Source organism: Oncorhynchus masou, chromosome 14 (genome assembly GCF_036934945.1).
Source record: "Oncorhynchus masou masou isolate Uvic2021 chromosome 14, UVic_Omas_1.1, whole genome shotgun sequence".
Lineage (NCBI taxonomy): Eukaryota > Metazoa > Chordata > Actinopteri > Salmoniformes > Salmonidae > Oncorhynchus > Oncorhynchus masou.
In genome coordinates this window covers 14,404,239-14,421,424 of record NC_088225.1, presented here as the reverse complement: position 1 = coordinate 14,421,424, position 17,186 = coordinate 14,404,239, and the positions used below count along the sequence as shown (strand labels likewise).

The following is a 17,186-nucleotide window of genomic DNA, read 5'->3' as shown; positions in this document are numbered from 1 at the left end:
TGAATAGTGATGAGTGAGAAAGTTAGACGCACAAATATCATACCCCTAAGTCATGTTAACCTCTCACCATTACAATAACTGGGGAGGTTAGTTATTTTTTGGGGGTTTGATATTTGTGCGTCTAACGTTCGCACTCATCATTACTCACGATTCATTCCGGATTATCAGTAATCATTAGGGATGCACAATATATCAGTGAGCATATCGGAATCGGGCAATATTAGCTAAATATGCCAACATCGGCCCGATGTCTAGTTTAATGCCGATGTGCAAAACCTGACGTGCATAAGTATAAAATACAGCGCTACACAGAAGAGGGCTTACATTAAATTTTACATACACAGTTGGACAAGATGGAAACTGACACAGTGACAGTGCGTACCGAGGAAGAGAGGCCACGGACAAACGGAGCTGAAACTTCACTGCTTGACATGTATGATGAAATCCTGGTTGAGAATGAAAAGACTGAACAAATGAACAACGAAACAACAGAGCATGTGAGTGAAAGAAATAGGTTTTGATTATGTTTCTCTGGTAATGGGGACATATGTAAATGCTAAGAAAATAACTTTTTGGTCATTGTGGTGTGGTGTGTGTGTGTAACCTTTAACTCGGCAAGTCAGTTAAGAACAAATTCTTATTTACAATGACGGCCTACCCTGGCCAAACCTGGACGACGCTGCGCCAATTGTGCGCCGCCCTATGAGACTCCCAATCACGGCTGGATGTGATACAGCCTGGATTCGAACCAGGGACTGTAGTGACGCCTCTTGCACTGAGATGCAGTGCCTTAGACCGCTGTCTGTGTGTGTTAACTATACTAGAATACTTAAAGGCCGCTAAAATGTAAAATATTGGTTATCGGTATCAGGTTTTTTGGCAAGGAAAATATTGGATATCGGTATTGGCTAAAAATATCGGCGCATCCCTAGTAATCATTGTATCATCCATATTAATGTAAGTGTTTAGAAACATTCTTATTTACAATAAAAGTGACTCCAAAATGACACAATACATTATTTTCCATATATTTATAGTAGGCACAAAATAATCTGAAACACAACCAAACCAAACAGCAAATGTCTCCAACAAATCTGTAGTCATAAACTTGATGTAGTCATTGTGTGCTATGAATATGGGACCAAATACTTAAGTTTTTACTACTTTAATATACATAAGTGAATTTGTCCCAATACTTTCGGTCCCTTAAAATGCACAAAAAGTGCTGTAATCTCTAAATGGTTCACTCGCTATGGATGAAAATACTCTCAAATTAAAGCTGACAGTCTGCACTTTAACCTCACAGTCATTGTATAATTTCAAATCCAAAGTGTTGGGAGTACAGAGCCAAAACAACAAAAAATGTCACTGTCCCAATACTTCTGGAGCTTACTGCATGTGCAGCTGACAGACATTGAGCTCCATGATTAAAAACCACGAGTGAATGGCATAATGTGCAGGTGTCTACCATAAACAGCTTTTACTGGGTTTTTTGAAGTGTGTAACACGTGTCTACGCACCATTGTGTCATGTCTGTCCCAGCTTTAGCACCATTGTGTCATGTTTGTCCGAGCTTTAGCAATTGAGGGACGTGGGCAGAGTTGTGCCATGCTACTATAATGAGATCATTCTAAGTCTGGGCAGCTCTGATTAGTGTGCAGGGAGACGTGGTTAATAAGGAGGCACGGCCAAAACTTTGAGATCTTATTTCTTGCTCTTGCTTAGAGAAGGGCTATGGCCACTTATATGACAGCCACGTTTAAAAGCTCCTTGAACTTTTTGGGGCGTAAGATGTAGCCTAGTGCATTACACTTTAGTCACCTATAGCCCCTCCCCTGATGAGTCAGTCCAGGGCTGTAATTACACCTCCCATCTGAATGATAATGCACATTGAAACCTTGACCTCATACTCTAGACTTGACTGGCTGGAGTGTCTGAGGCCTCTGATCCAGCTAAACCACAACGAATCATCAGGCCATTGTAGCGATTGTTTTAATGGAGCGGTTCTGGATGGGGAAAGTACTTTCATAATGATTTTCCACCTCGCAAGCCACAACTTATTAAGCAGACAGTTACACAATAACTGGGTCAATCTCGCAAACAAGGCACCGAGTTAAAAAGCCCGAAATCTGACACTGAGAGTCCCTCTTCTTTCTACATGGATAAGGTTACAGAACTCATTCTGGAGAGTCCCAATAACTCTAGGACTATGGAATGAGTTGAAGGCTGTGCAATCATGTTGAGAGTAGTCCCTGTAATAACAGCGTTAACGGGGTCCTCTCAACGAGACCGTGTATGCAGCCATTTTAAAAGAAGGATACATAGCCGTCCTTAAGACATTCAAACAGCAAAAAATATTTGCTGAATTAAGTGAAATTCTATTTAAAAAAGGAGAAGGGGCATAATGTTGTGACTTTCTAACTAGCCAACTACCGGACATGACAGTCTTCAGAAATAGACATTTTTAAACAGTCATCCTCTTTGCTCACGTGCACAAATCATTTACAGAAAGCCTTGGCATATTTGCTCAACTTTAGTGGAAATGCATTAGCAATGTGATCTGGTGTGAATATAAACATCTCGTGATCTATCTCCTCAAAGGACCAAGGGCTCAACGGCAGGCTGGGCACAGACAGATGCTTTGTGTCAGCTGTGAGCGCATTGCGGTTTTCACACTAAGCATCCCATAACACTGGTGACTTAGAGACCCCTATCTGCTCAAGGTTAGAGAGGTATGGGTTAATCACATCAATCCAGGTTTACAGCAGAGCCCAGGAACATTCTAGGTACCCCACCACCTTTTCCTGGAAACAAGTCTGGATATCTAGTGTAGAGGTCGACCAATTTAATTAGGGACGATTTCAAGTTTTCATATCAATCGGTAATCGGCCTTTTTGGACGCCAATTATGGCCGATTAGATTGCAATCCACGAGGAGACTGCATTGCAGGCTGACCGCCTGTTACGTGAGCAAAGCATCAAAAGTACCTTGTGGCTGTAAGGAGCCATGGTAAGTTGCTAGCTAGCATTAAACTTATCTCATAAAAAAAATATCAATCTTCACAATCACTAGTTAACTACACATGGTTTATGATATTACTAGTTTATATGATAATACTTATTTTCCACCATAATTTGCAAATAAATTAATTAAAAATCCTACAATGTGATTTTCTGGATTTTCATAATTGAAGTGTACCTATGATGAAAATTACAGGCCTCTCTTATCTTTTTAAGTGGGAGAACTTGCACAATTGGTGGCTGACTAAATACTTTTTTGCCCCACTGTATATATATTTTATTTACCTTGTCAGCACGGGGATTCGATCTTGCAACCTTTCAGTTATAAGTCCAATGCACTAGGCTTCCTGCCGACCCATGTCTTGTGTGGATTCATAGACATGTCTGAAGTCAGGCTTTTTCTGGATCAAAAAAAGGCTTAGGTGGTGTGAGTGGCTGCGGGCATGGCAGGGTGCGCGGTCGGCTCAGCAATTTAAAAAACGAAATAATAGAGGCCCACCCATCTTGCTGGTGTAGAGAAGATTAACATTTTTAAGCCAATTTCCTGCAATTCAAAAAAAAAAAATCTCCATATAGTTGAGATACATTTTTGCAGTTTTAAAGCGAATTTGCTGCAAATCTATAAATTTTGCCACGGCTAATGCTGTGCTCTTTTACTCAAACATAATACAATATATACTGCTATATTCATTGCTTTTGGAATTTTCAATAATCCCTGACTGTTGACTTTTTATTTTGGTGATTGTTAGTTCTCAAAGATAAATTATGAAAAAAATATATAAAAATATATTAACACATTAACCGGCTCTGCCAGATTACGACATCAGGCCTTTGAAGGCGCCCATTCAACCACCCAGGAAGATTTACCATTCAAGTCGGAGAAAACTTCCACTGTTCGCTTGGCACCCAGACGGCGTCTTCCCTGGGAAGCTGACAGAGGGGCTTCTTCGGGGCGGTGGTGTGAAAAGCAGATATGTCAGTGTGTAAATAGGAAACTGGAGTGGAGAATGATCAAAATGGACAACCCCGAGGCAGAGCAGGTGCGGAGAGTGTTTCCTCTGTCAGACAGTAAGGTGGAGGGGCGCTTGTAAACAATGTCAGCCGCTGCATGGAGAGCACTAATCATCAGAGAGGGGGGGGCTGGCTGCAGATGTTCTGTCGACTGATACTCACGCTCAGCACCTGCTTATCATTAGATGCCCTCTGGTTTCACAAAGAACATCTACAGAGGCAAGACAGAGCGGAGTATAGACAGGCGGGTTGGTTGACAACGTCGAAACAATGAAGCACTCACATCTAAGAGGCAAAAGGCTGTGTTATGATTCTGAATGGTCAGATGGCAGCTTCTTGCCATTGCTGTAGCTGTGGGGAATCATAGGTAGCTGTTTCAGCTAGTTGTCTTGTTTTGACTTATGTCACTGCTATGCCAACATAGCTAAAATTCGCTAGCTAGCTAATCAACAACTGTAACGATTAGAGGTCGACCGATTAATCAGAATGGCCGATTAATTAGGGCCGATTTCAAGTTTTCATAACAATCAGAAATCAGTATTTTTGGACACTGATTTTGCCGCTAAAAAACCCCCACTTTTATTTAATCTTTATTTAACTAGGCAAGTCAGTTAAGAACACATCATTTTCAATGACGGCCTAGGAACGGTGGCTTAACTGCCTCGTTCAGGAGCAGAACGACAGAGTTTCACCATGTCAGCTCGGGGGATCCAATCTTGCAACCTTACAGTTAACTAGTCCAACGCAATAACGACCTGCCTCTCTCTCGTTGCACTCCACACTGCATGTTACGCGAATGCAGTAAGCCAAGGTAAGTTGCTAGCTAGCAATAACTACAACCTAAAACTTTTTACCTGGGAATATTGAAGACTTATGTTAAAAAAGGAACCACCAGCTTTCATATGTTCTCATGTTCTGAGCAAGGAACTTAAACGTTAGCTTTCTTACATAGCACATATTGCACTTTTACTTTCTTCTCCAACACTTTATTTTTGCATTATTTAAAACAAATTGAACATGTTTCATTATTTATTTGAGGCTAAATTGATTTTATTGATGTATTATATTAAGTTAAAATAAGTGTTCATTCAGTATTGTTGTAATTATCATTATTACAAATACATAAAAAATAAATGTAAAAAAATTGTCTGATTAATCGGCATCAGCTTTTTTGGTCCCCCAAACATTGTTATTGGTGTTGAAAAATCATAATCGGTCAACCTCTAGTAACGATGCATTTGAGAGACACCAGTGCTTATTGGGCAAATGTATTTATGTTCTCAATAAACATTAAGATGAAATGGTTTACATGTTGTCAATAATCCTTTGTTTGTAAGCCAACCCCATCTGTGCTGACCCAAAGTTGTGCACACATCCGTTTGTTTGGTAAACAAACCACCTGTCTATAGGAAGGGGAATGTGAGGTGGTCTGTGCATTTAGTTTCTAAATGAGACTAGGAAACTATAATCCATTAACGCAACTTGAATGGAATGTATTGAGTCAGTGAGATAAGCGCAGAAACACACACACCAACCTTTGCCAGCATTAAGTTCAATAAAGAACTCTGAATTTGGGAAAACAATCCACCACTGAAGATAATTGTAAGGGTTCTCTTCCTCCTCTTCTGAGGAGGAGTAGCGAGAAGGATCGGAGGACCAATGCGCAGCGTGGTAAGTGTCCATAATGTTTTTTAATAAAGACAATAGAACACTCGAACAAAACAACAAACGATGACGTGAATATACAAAACCGAAAACAGTACCGTGTGGACCAAACACTCACACGGAAAACAAACACCCACAACCCAAAAGTGAAACCCAGGCTACCTAAGTATGATTCTCAATCAGGGACAACAATTGACAGCTGCCTCTGATTGAGAACCATACTAGGCCGAACTCAAAAACCAACATAGAAAAACAAACATAGACTGCCCACCCAACTCACGCCCTGACCATACTAAAACAAAGATATAATAACAGAACTAAGGTCAGAACGTGACAATAATAAAGCTCCGTCTGATGGCCCACTCTACGCTCGGCCTAGCTGGGAGCACCACTCTCCTAAGGTCCACCACCGACTGATTGCTCAAACACATCGCACTGTAGAGAGGACAGGATCCACCCAGCAATCCACCCAGCAATCTGAGCAAAACATGAGGACCAACCGAAAGTCCTGCTGCGTAATAGGACTGCAATTCTTCACTTTATTATTACTATGAACCTCAAAGGGAGTTTCTCTTGTCTGCTCCCCACCTGTCAGGGGTGACATTTGGACAAGTGTTAGTCTGTAAAGAGCTTCCTCTCCGATGCTGCCCACTCCGCCTCTACATCTGGCCTCGGCTCCGTTGCTGGCAGCGGTTTGGGAGTGTGACCGCAGAAGCCTTTGTCCTCGTTGAAGAGCAGCTGAACCAACAGGAAAGCCAACCCCAGTCAATTCATTTATGGAAAAATTGTAATTATCGGAGCACCCTCGGCGGGGGAAGGAAAACATTTACAAATGACGCGCAATAATTGCTATTGTTTTGTTTTCCTTTTCTTTAAGCAAAATGTGGAACTGTTCTGCAGTTCTGTAATGGAGTAGCAAAGTCAACAGTTCCCCACATGTACCTAATCATTGTGTATTTACGATGTATCCCGTCTGAACACCCAGATGACCAAAATCACTTCCATACAGGCACTCTGTAAAACGGCTGAGCCACATGAACGCACCAGGCAGACTCTGCACACATTAAGAACTCTTGATCATTAAGTCCTGTGCCTCTGTAGCACCATCTGTGCCCAGCTGCAAGTTTCCCCCCACTACCTAACATGTTAACCCAATCGGTAGACGAAGGACTAGAGAGAATGGATCCTTCAATCAGATTTGTACAGCGAGAGAATGTTTAGACTCGCAACCTATTGTCAAAGGAATTGTTTGGGGCTGCTTTGATTTAAATGAGACAAGTGCATCTGTGTTCTTTCAACAGCCCATTTTATAAGATCCCAGAGAGGTAGCTAGCAACTATAATCGACTAAATAAAATGTAGATATTTCAATAGGTAAACCTGACAAAGCTGCAGCTTTGTTCAATAATGTCCTCAATAGTAGCTGGTTCCCAGTCAAAAGAAAGATCCAAAACCACTGACGGAGTCAGAGAGAAACCCAGCACCACACTACAGCTTTCTCTCTCACTGAGGGTGGGGGTGACACGCGTTTAGGACTGGGAGGGAAGCAGTTTACAGTTGGAAAGAACAGGACTGAGTGACTCACAGAAAGAAAGAGGGTGGATGCTTTTGTGGAGAATGATAGACAATCTCATAGAGTCAGTTCTTCCCTCTTTCCTGTGCATGGCAAAACCCAGAAGAGTAATATGCATGTTAAACAAATAGAGTTGAATCAACTAACAAAGGGTCAGACAATAAAACTAAGAACAGTTGGCCCTTACATATATTTTTTTAGAACCTATTACTAAGCGTTTCATTTTACTGATGCTATGGAGATATCTTAATCAATGTCTGTGCTGTTCAAATCTGTTGGCGGGTGAGGCGAATTCAGCTCTCGGCTACAAACAGCTGGGGATCAGAAGCCTCAGTGTTAAAATGGAGGGATCACTTCTCCCTTCCACAGCTTCTTTGTTCAAATTACTTTATGGGAAACAGATAAGTTAGCATGTACTGTGTCCTGACAAATTTATGGCTGTTTGGAATGGATACCATTTGGTCATGAACCATGTTTGAGTTATACAATTTAGAGCTGATCAGATAAGGTGCTCCGCATTGAGACATATTTTAACACTGTAATTTATTACTTACAAGATCATGTATTGTGCCATTAACCATGTTTGTGTGACATCATTTAAGAATGATCAGCTGTAGAGCATAATGGAAACCTGTCTTGTGTATTCAAGGGGCAATTCTCACCACAAGTGTTAGTTTTAGCGGCTTGCTTGCCATATTTTTCCAGTTTAAACGCTGGCAATCGTCTGCAACATCTGGTTCGAATGGATGGGGGTATGTCAGCAAGGAGAAGCTCAGAGGAACGCAAACAGCGACAAGACTGCTCACATGTAACAACTCATCATTCAGGGTTTACCCAATAACAAACTCATCAACAGCAATGTGTCAAAGTCAACTACATCTAACAAGCTGCTATTATCAATTCACGACTCATGCTCAGACCTTCATCACTTATACAAACTCACCTATCAGTAAGTAAACACATTAGATTTTCACAATCATGTCATCTTATCATGCCCAAATAATGATTTAGTTATACAATATTTGACAGATGGAGAATGGAGAAAGATGGAGAACAAGCTATGAAAGAAAAATATTGGAGTTTTGGTGAAGGTACAGCCAACTAGAGCAAAAATAATATTGCGATATTGTCCAAACAATATATCGTCAAAAATAAAATCCCGATATGTAACGGCAAGTCCGATTAATTAGGGAGTTTTCAAGTGTTCATAACAATCGGTAATCGGCATTTTTGGACGTCGATTATGGCCGATTACTTTGCACTCCATGAGGAGACTGCGTGGCAGGCTGACCACCTGTTACACGAGTGCAGCAAGGAGCGGTTGTTACTAGCTAGCATTAGACTTATCTTATATAAAAGGAACAATCAATCTTAACATAATCACTAGTTAACTACACATGGTTGATGATATTACTCGTTTATCTAGCTTGTCCTGTGTTGCATATAATCAATGTGGTGCCCGTTTATTTATCATCGAATCACAGCCTACTTCGCCAAACAGGTGATGATTTAACAAGCGCATTCACGAAAAAGCACAGTCGTTGCATCAATGTGTACCTAACCATAAACATCCATGCCTTTCTTAAAATCCATACACAAGCACATTAACCTACATATTTAGTTAATATTGCCTGCTAACATGAATTTCTTTTAAATAGAGAAATTGTGTCACTTCTCTTTCGTTCTTTGCAAGTAGAGTCAGGGTATATGCAGCAGTTTTGGCCTCCTGGCTCATTGCAAACTGTGTGAAGACCATTTCTTCCTAACAAAGACCGGAATTAATTTGCCAGAATTTTACATAATTATGACATAACATTGAAGGTTGTGCAATTGAAGGTTGTTCGATAAAATACAGAACGGTCCCGTATTTCACTGAAAGAATAAACGTTTTTGAAATGATAGTTTCCAGATTTTACCATATTAATGACCAAAGGCTCGTATTTCTGTGCGTTTATTATATAATTAAGTCTATGATTTGATAGAGCAGTCTGAGTGGTGGTAGGCAGCAGCAGGCTGGTAAGTATTCATTCAAACAGCACTTTCCTGCGTTTCCCAGCAGCTCTTCTCTGTGCTTCCAAGCATTGTGCTGTTTATGACTTCAAGCCTATCAAATCCCGAGATTAGGCTGACAATACTAAAGTGCCTACAAAAACATCCAATTGTCAAAGGTATATGAAATACAAATGGTATAGAGAGAAATAGTCCTATAATAACTACAACCTAAAACTTCTTAGATGGGAATATTGAAGACTCGTGTTAAAAGGAACCACCAGCTTTCATATGTTCTGAAGGAACTCAAACGTTAGCTTTGTTACATGGCATATATTGCACTCACTTTCTTCTCCAAAACTCAATTTTTGCATTATTTAAACAGTTCATTAATTATTTGAGAATATATTTTTATGTATTATATTAAGTTAAAAGAGTGTTCATTCAGTATTATTGTACTTGTCATCACCACCGACTAAATCAGCATAGTTTTTTTGGTCCTCCAATAAGCGGCATCGGCGTTGAAACATCATAATCAGTCGACCTCTACTATCAACCCCCCCCCTCCCCCCAATCACAAATGGGTAGTCAGGTAAGGAGGACATACCACCACGGCACTGACTCCCTAAACAACATCCTTCCCTGCACAGAGCGAGTCCGGCTGTGGGGGAGCATGTGGTTAATGCTGTACAATTTTACATAGCCTAATTCTAAAAGAGACCTTCTCTGGGGAGAAGATGGCAGAAGAAGAAAAACACTTCAGTTCAACCAACAGACATGTGGAAGACAGGCAGAAAAGCAAATATGAAAGTAGTTAAGTGAGCAAATACACATTTTGTGTAAAGTCAGGAAAAGAGGTCCATGTGATCATACTCCTTGTTTTTGACAGGGAATTCACATTCTTACTATTTCTCCAGGACACCAATGCAGTCAATCTCTAAGTGGAATGACAGACTAATTCACAATTGGCAATTTACAAAGTTCAAGAAAAAAAGTGACAGAAAAGTGTTGCACTTGACCAATATTTAATTTGGACAAACAAAAGACACCAAAATCTGTCTTAAGTTCAGGATATTACTTTGGAAACATTTCAATGGGGCAATCTAGTTCTAACCTGGTTACCCCACCAGTAGAATTTGTGCCAAAAAGTTCACATGACAAACTCACAGGTTGTCAGAACTCTCAATGTGCTTTACTTTCAATGCTTAAAGCTGCGTTTACAATGCAGCCGAACTCTAATCTTTTCGCTAATTGGTCTTTTGAGCAATAATATTTTGCCAAAAGATTGGGCAAAAGATCCGAATTGGGCTTCCTGTGTTAATGTGGCCTCTGTAGCACAGGTGATTTAAGCAACACCATTGAAAGTAATCTATTTTCCTCATCAGGCAGATCTCTCACTTCTGTCCAGAGACCCCTGCACTACTCATTTCTATCAGGAACAGCACTAGCTTAAATATTTCATTTGGCTCTTCCTGGTAAATGGAAAGGCCTGGAATTTGACTCGGCCCTGGTCCTGGAAGTACATCAAACACCACTGCTGTCATCCCCCTCTCCCAGTCAAAACAATGTCCTCTCATGTAAACGTTTCACTGTTTGTGTTGAAATGGTACAAACCAAAGAGTAACCCAGAGAGTGCGTTGAGGCCCTGTTTGCATCACAGCCACAGTATTCTGAGGGGGAATTGATCCCCACTTTGCAGGATGTGGACTGTCTGGGAAATATACTGCGTTTACACTGACAGCACCATTCCCATCTTTTTCCACAAATCCCCCCCCCCCCAGCAATAATTGTGCAAAAGATCGGAATTGGTCCGCCTGTGTAAACGCAGCCATAGTCTCCATCTAGATGCTTCAATTATACAGATTGTGTGGTAGCTATGGCATTGTTTTATTAGCTAGACTAATAGCAAGGAATACAAGTCGTGTGGGACAGTGACATTTTTGGCAATTAATGGGAATGTTGGTTACCCACATGAACATTATACTATATGCATCGTTTAAAAATGAAAGTAATTAATCCAGTCCTCACAATTTTAACGTTGAATTTCTTGAGCAAACACCAACTATTTCTTAACTAGCTTGATTAAACTAGTGATGTTACTATTTAGTAGCTAACAATCACAGGCGGATTACTTTTGTTTTGCCTGTGCTAACGTTATATTAGCTGGTTAGCTAACATTAGAAGCCAACGAAACAAGCTAGCCGTTTAATTTAGCACGTGTTATAAATAATATTTCTGAAACGTTTCCAAGTGATATAGCTACTGAGTCGCTTAGTTTGTTTAATGTGCCACATACATAACGTGCCCTACTCGAAATATTCAAGTGCGCCCAAACTTTTAAACCACAGCAAGCACACGTCTGTCCTATAAACTAACGTCATTAGCTGGGCTAGCAACACACAATAAACTAGCTATAGTAGCTAGGTCGCACTAAGTAGCCACATTTGTGGAGGGACAACATTCAACGTCTCTTACCTGTTAAACGCAGTTTAACTGGACCATTTCGCCGAACTCCTTGGTTAGACATCTTGCTTCCAGCTTAATATTTTAGACTAACCAGTTTCAGACCGAAGTAACAATAAATGGAGTGATGGCATTGTTGCCCGGATGTAGACAGCACTGCTGCCATCATGATCACACAATCGCTGTCGCGCATATACAAACTATTACTAGATCGAATGCCGCAGAGTGCATTTGATTTTGCAAGAGTATTTGGTCATCGGGGTTCTGGCTGACTAATTATTTTAGAGTAAGCAAGCGAACCGAGCTCACGCTTCACATCTTCAGCGCGCTTCAGCTTCGGACGGATTGGAATTCAGTCCTCCTCCCAGCCAGACGAGAGTTGAACTGTTGAGCTCGTGCGCCCTTCAGTGCAGAGCCCACTTCAGGGAGGCTAGTAAGTAAATGACCAATGACGACATGGGGATAGAAAGAAGCTGCCTGTACGACTTGGCTAAAACTTTAATGATCGGATGCCAAAGACAGAGAAAATACAGCTTTGTCATACAAGTGACATTTTGGGTTACTAGTTTTTTTTGGGCTCTGACAGTCCAGATACCATAGCAAAAACAGTGTGTCTATGCATTTAGTTCTTAAAGAAACAAGCGGGTGGAAGCTATAAAGATTTATATTGGAATTCAATGCATTGCCAATCCACCCAAACCAAGAAATTACAGCAGTTGAAATTTAAGAAATTTATTTACAGACATATATAAAACATATGTACATTTCGGACAATGCAAGTCCATTATTAGAGGACAAACAGTGGCAGTATACAGTAGAGATTAAAGGAAAAGTGGTATTTAGAAGTTGAAAGTGCTTTGGTTCTCACTGATCTGGAATGCATATCCATCAGTTGTCAATTCTGGAGCAACACATTGGTCTTCCTCTTCCTAGAAAACAGAACATTTGAGGCAAAGGAAACATACCATCTATAATAGGACAGGTTCAAATAGTCACCATTACACAATGCTCACCTCGCCAGAGAAATATTTCTCAATCAGGTTGAGGGAGGCCTTGTAGACTAGCTCATTCTCATGGGACTGCAGAGCTTCAATCTTGTCTAGCCCACCACATTCCTCAATCATCATGCACAGCCTTTCTGCTTCACCAATCTTATCTCCAGCCTGATGGACAAAACAAGTTAAGAATAAACATGTCACCCGAATCTTGCAGTTACAGGGTACAAATGCCTGCGCCGGTAATAAGATTAACTAATTCTTGCCGAGAAGGTCCACTTACCAGGAAAATGTTGGTGATGGCATCCAAGATGACAAGGATGGTTTTGCTGTCCTTCGTTGAGAGTAGATTCAACAAAGGCTCCAGCACATTGGCTTGAACAAGGTAAACAACCTGTTCAACTGTGCCCCCACTGGTAAAGTTGGTTATTGCCCAAGCTGCCTCTTTCTGAGTCTTGTAGTCACCCTGTATAGAAGAGCAGATGAGGAATAAGCATTATAAAAAATAAACTAATTATACAATATTTTGCTACAGAAATCAAACCTACATACCTTGCGTAGGACATCTACCATCAGAGGAACCAGGCCAGCATTGATGATATCCTGGATCTGAGAGTCTCTCCCTGCAGTGATGTTGGACAGGGTCCAGGAGGCCTCCTTCTGGATGTTACTCTTGTGGTGGCGAAGCAGGCCAGGAAACATGGAGAGGGCCCCAGCGTTCAGCACAGCCTGAGTCTGCTCATCTGTGCCAGTCACCATATTGCCAATGGCACGCAGAGAAGGAGTCTGAAGGAGACAGGTCAAAGAGTGGGCACTTGGGTGAAAAAAGACAGTACCATAGATGTTGAAATATATAAATATGGTGACTACTTCATCATTGTACATGACAGCCCACCACCTCTGCACGATAACTAGACTGGGCACATACCACAACAGCGATTTCCCCAGAGCCAAGCAGCTGCACCAGGCGGGAGATCAGGCCAGTCTGCACCACCACCTCAATGCGATCATTGGGCCCGTCGGTAAGATAGGACAATGCCCAGCAGGTGTCTGCCAGCACCTCCTTATCATCATAGTGCAGGAGACGCACCAGAGTGGGCATGATCTGCTGTACGGCTGCCAGAGGGGGAGACGGGTTCTTGTTGCGGCACAAGTTTGACAACGTCCAGGTGATGTTTCTCAGGTAGCCAGACTGCAGAGAAAGACAAAGAAATATTTGAGGTGTTCATTAATTGAGTTACAGCACCTCCCAGTGGCCAGTGAGGAAAGTAATGTGGGGCAAGGAGTTATCAAAAAACAAGCCTGATACTTTGTAGCATGTCATAAACAAGTCAAGTGATTGACCATTGCTTATGAATGGTTGCCAAGGATCACCACATTGAGAGTACTAGGCACTAAGAATACTTACAGAGAACAAAGAGAGCTCAGGGACAGCGAGCAGACTAAGCAGGGGGGCCACTGCTCCATGCTTGATGACCTGGTCTCTGTAGACCGACCCATCACCTAACATAATAAATCAAGGACGCAAGGTTCAGGGTGGGAGATCACTTATGCAGTTTAGGGCTCTATACACTGTCGAGATGCTGTAACAAGAAAGGAATGCTTTACCTGCAATGTTACCCAAAGCCCAGACAGCCTGCTCGCTGATGTGGGGGTGGGGAGACAAGACAAGCCTGATGAAGGCTGGAATGGCCCCGCCCTCCACAACAGCACTGGTCTGGTCAGATGTTCCAGATGCAATGTTGGTTAGAGCCCAGGCAGCCTCAAACTGGATAGGGGGTGACTCCAAACCCAAGAATGCAACTAATTTAGGAATCAGCCCAGCACTGATGATGTGGTCAATGGGAGGATGTCTCTCACGGGATAGCAACTTCCTGTAATGAGAACAATTGAAAAAGCAACGAATCATGATCATGGTAGCCAACACTTAAAAATGAAATATAAACACTGCCAAAATAAACACAGGATTTCCCAGACAGTTTTGCATGGATTACTTTACCTTGCAGCCTGCGTAGCGTTGAGCTGGGCATCAAGGTTGTTACTGTTCACCCCAGCAAGAATCTCCTCCACGGTCCACTGTCGAGTGGCCTGTAAATTAAGACAAGTTGTTGCCATTGGAATTATTTTACTAGGCAAGTCAGTTAAGAACAAATTCTTAATTTACAGCCTCCCCGGCAAGCCCTGCCCTAATCCGGATGACGCTGGGCCAATTGTGCGCCACCGGAATTGTATAAACAGACAGGCATAAAACTTACTTGACAGTTTTGACTTTTCTCTTGAAGTGGGGAAGTTGCCTCGTCGACCAAAGTAGTGACATTTCTTCTTTTGAAGATCTGATCGTCCTTCTTTGCCTTGCGAAGTTCGACGTTCACTTCTACTCTCCTGCGTCTAAGTTCCTGCAAAGTGATAAACCACCATCATTGACGGTGCCTAGCCAGATTCATTTAGCTAGCAAGGCATGAATACATTTGAAATGAAACATTGAAAAATGTGTCACGAATGTCACTTACAGTTGCATCTTTTCCCTTATTCTTGAACTTGTCCAGACGGACACCGTTCTCGTTGCCAGCAGACATTTTTGGGCAAATTGATAAATGCTCGAAGTTTGATAAATATTTTTTGAGCACCTAAACGAAATGCAACAATTAGCTTTATAATACGAATTTCTAGCTAGGATCCAATAACACGTTTTTGCCTTTTATATAAAGTTATATCAGTCACAAGTGACCAGGAAGAGTGGCGAGCAAACCCCATCAACAAAGTAAAGCAGTAACATATAGAAGTATATCGAATATTTGCCAAACACTACAAAATATGAGCACTTGTCAAGCACTTACCCGGTCCTTCTTCAAATATTCTAGCTAATGCATTTGCACAGACCTTTAAATTCCTGCCACAAAGCTCCCTGATTGGTCTGTTCGATTAAAAGCATCACCCTATTGGACTGTTTTGAAAAATCACAGGGTGCTCTGGAAATGTTGTCAGTAGAGATCTATCGCGAGATTTCAGTACTCCCATGCCCTCATAATACAATTTGTGTCATATCAGAAACAATTTTTCCAAACAAGTTCATGTTGGAACAGTTGCTTTTGTGTTATTAAATATAACCGTTCAAAATGTGTTTTCTGCTTAGGTCTGTGTGTGGAAAACAATATTTAAATCTGATGCAATTTAAGGAGTGGTTTTAAACAGTTTAGAAGATATGCTTAAAATCAGAGAACACAGACAACTACAATCTGTTAAAATATATGGATAAACATTACACTGACTATATTGTATCATGACCAATAATCAACATCATCCTCTGAATATAGCATTTACATGTGCTTCCGTATATGCATACAATTTAGACATGAATACCTGGAACTGGGGATAAAGGGTCACTGGACTCCCATCTGGTCATACCAGTCCTATTAATGGAAATTCAAATGATATAGATGCAGCTTGTTGATGAGATCGTAAGGTCTTACCCATAACTGCCAATTAAATAATATACAGTGCATTTTGTTACGTTATAGCTTTATTCTAAAATTGATTAAACATTTTTTTTCTCATCAATCTACACACAATACCACATGACAAAGCAAAACAGGTTTAGACATTTTTGCATATTTATTACAAATAAAAAACAGAAATACCTTATTTACATAAGTATTCAGACCCTTTGCTGTGAGAATCGATATTGAGCTGAGGTGTATCCTGTTTCCGTTGATCATCTTTGAGATGTTTCTACAACTTGCAGTCCACCTGTGGTAAATTCAATTGATTGGACATGATTTGGAAAAGGCACACACTTGTCTATATAAGTTCCCACAGTTGACAGTGCATGTCAGAGCAAAAACCAAGCCATGAGGTTGAAGGAATTGTCTGTAGAGCACTGGAGACAGAATTGCGTCAAGGCACAGATCTGGGGAAAGGTACCAAAAAATATCTGCAGCATTGAAGGTCCACAAGAACAGTGGCCTTCATCATTCTTAAATGGAAGAAGTTTGGAACCACCAAGACTCTTTCTAGAGCTGGCTGCTCGGCCAAACGGAGCAATTTGGGGAGAAGGGCCTTGGTCACGGAGGTGACCAAGAACCCGATGATCACTCTGACAGGGCTCCAGAGTTTCTTTTCGGAGGGAGTACCTTCCAGAAGGACAACCATATCTGTAGCACTCCACCAATCAGGCCTTTATGATAGAGTGGCCAGACGGAAGCCACTCCTCAGTAAAGGGCACATGACAGACCGCTTGGAGTTTGCCAAATAGCACCTAAAGGTCTCTGACCATGAGAAACAAGATTCTCTGGTCTGATGAAACCAAGATTGAACTCTTTCCCCAGAATGCCAAGCGTCACATCTGGAGGAAACCTGGCACCATCCCTACGGTGAAGCATGGTGGTGGCAGCATCATGCTGTGGGGATGTTTTTCAGCGGCAGGGACTGGGAGACTAGTCAGGATCGAGGGAAACAACAGAGAGATCCTTGA

General features: G+C 41.4%; 2 protein-coding genes across 2 annotated transcripts in view; both read right to left on the bottom strand.

The window, feature by feature from the left end:
• LOC135554336 (E3 ubiquitin-protein ligase SMURF2) overlaps positions 1-12,111 on the bottom strand; it is a 51,954-nt gene extending 39,843 nt beyond the window's left edge. The window contains exon 1 of the mRNA XM_064986590.1: positions 11,733-12,111. Coding sequence (XP_064842662.1) covers positions 11,733-11,784 — 52 coding nt within the window. The 5' untranslated portion in view covers positions 11,785-12,111. The remainder of the gene's footprint in view (positions 1-11,732) is intronic.
• A 325-nt stretch (positions 12,112-12,436) lies between these two features.
• LOC135554335 (importin subunit alpha-1-like) lies at positions 12,437-15,635 on the bottom strand. Its single transcript, XM_064986589.1, has 11 exons — positions 15,553-15,635; positions 15,226-15,342; positions 14,971-15,111; positions 14,715-14,803; positions 14,324-14,589; positions 14,124-14,218; positions 13,644-13,907; positions 13,268-13,501; positions 12,999-13,181; positions 12,734-12,883; positions 12,437-12,649 (listed from the first exon to the last, which is right to left on the bottom strand). The coding sequence occupies exons 2-11, from the start codon at positions 15,289-15,291 to the stop codon at positions 12,560-12,562; spliced, it is 1,578 nt and encodes a 525-aa protein (XP_064842661.1). The 5' UTR covers positions 15,292-15,342; positions 15,553-15,635; the 3' UTR covers positions 12,437-12,559.
• Positions 15,636-17,186: the final 1,551 nt, after the last annotated feature.

What these genes read in the sequence shown, in the direction of transcription:
- LOC135554335 (XM_064986589.1), bottom strand. Translation starts at nt 15,291, where the DNA reads ATGTCTGCTGGCAACGAGAACGGTGTCCGTCTGGACAAGTTCAAGAAT. An exon ending in AACGCTACGCAGGCTGCAAG is followed by an intron (nt 14,590 to 14,714) that starts GTAAAGTAATCC and finishes TTCTCATTACAG; the next exon opens with GAAGTTGCTATCCCGTGAGA. An exon ending in CTGGGGAAATCGCTGTTGTG is followed by an intron (nt 13,502 to 13,643) that starts GTATGTGCCCAG and finishes TGTCTCCTTCAG; the next exon opens with ACTCCTTCTCTGCGTGCCAT.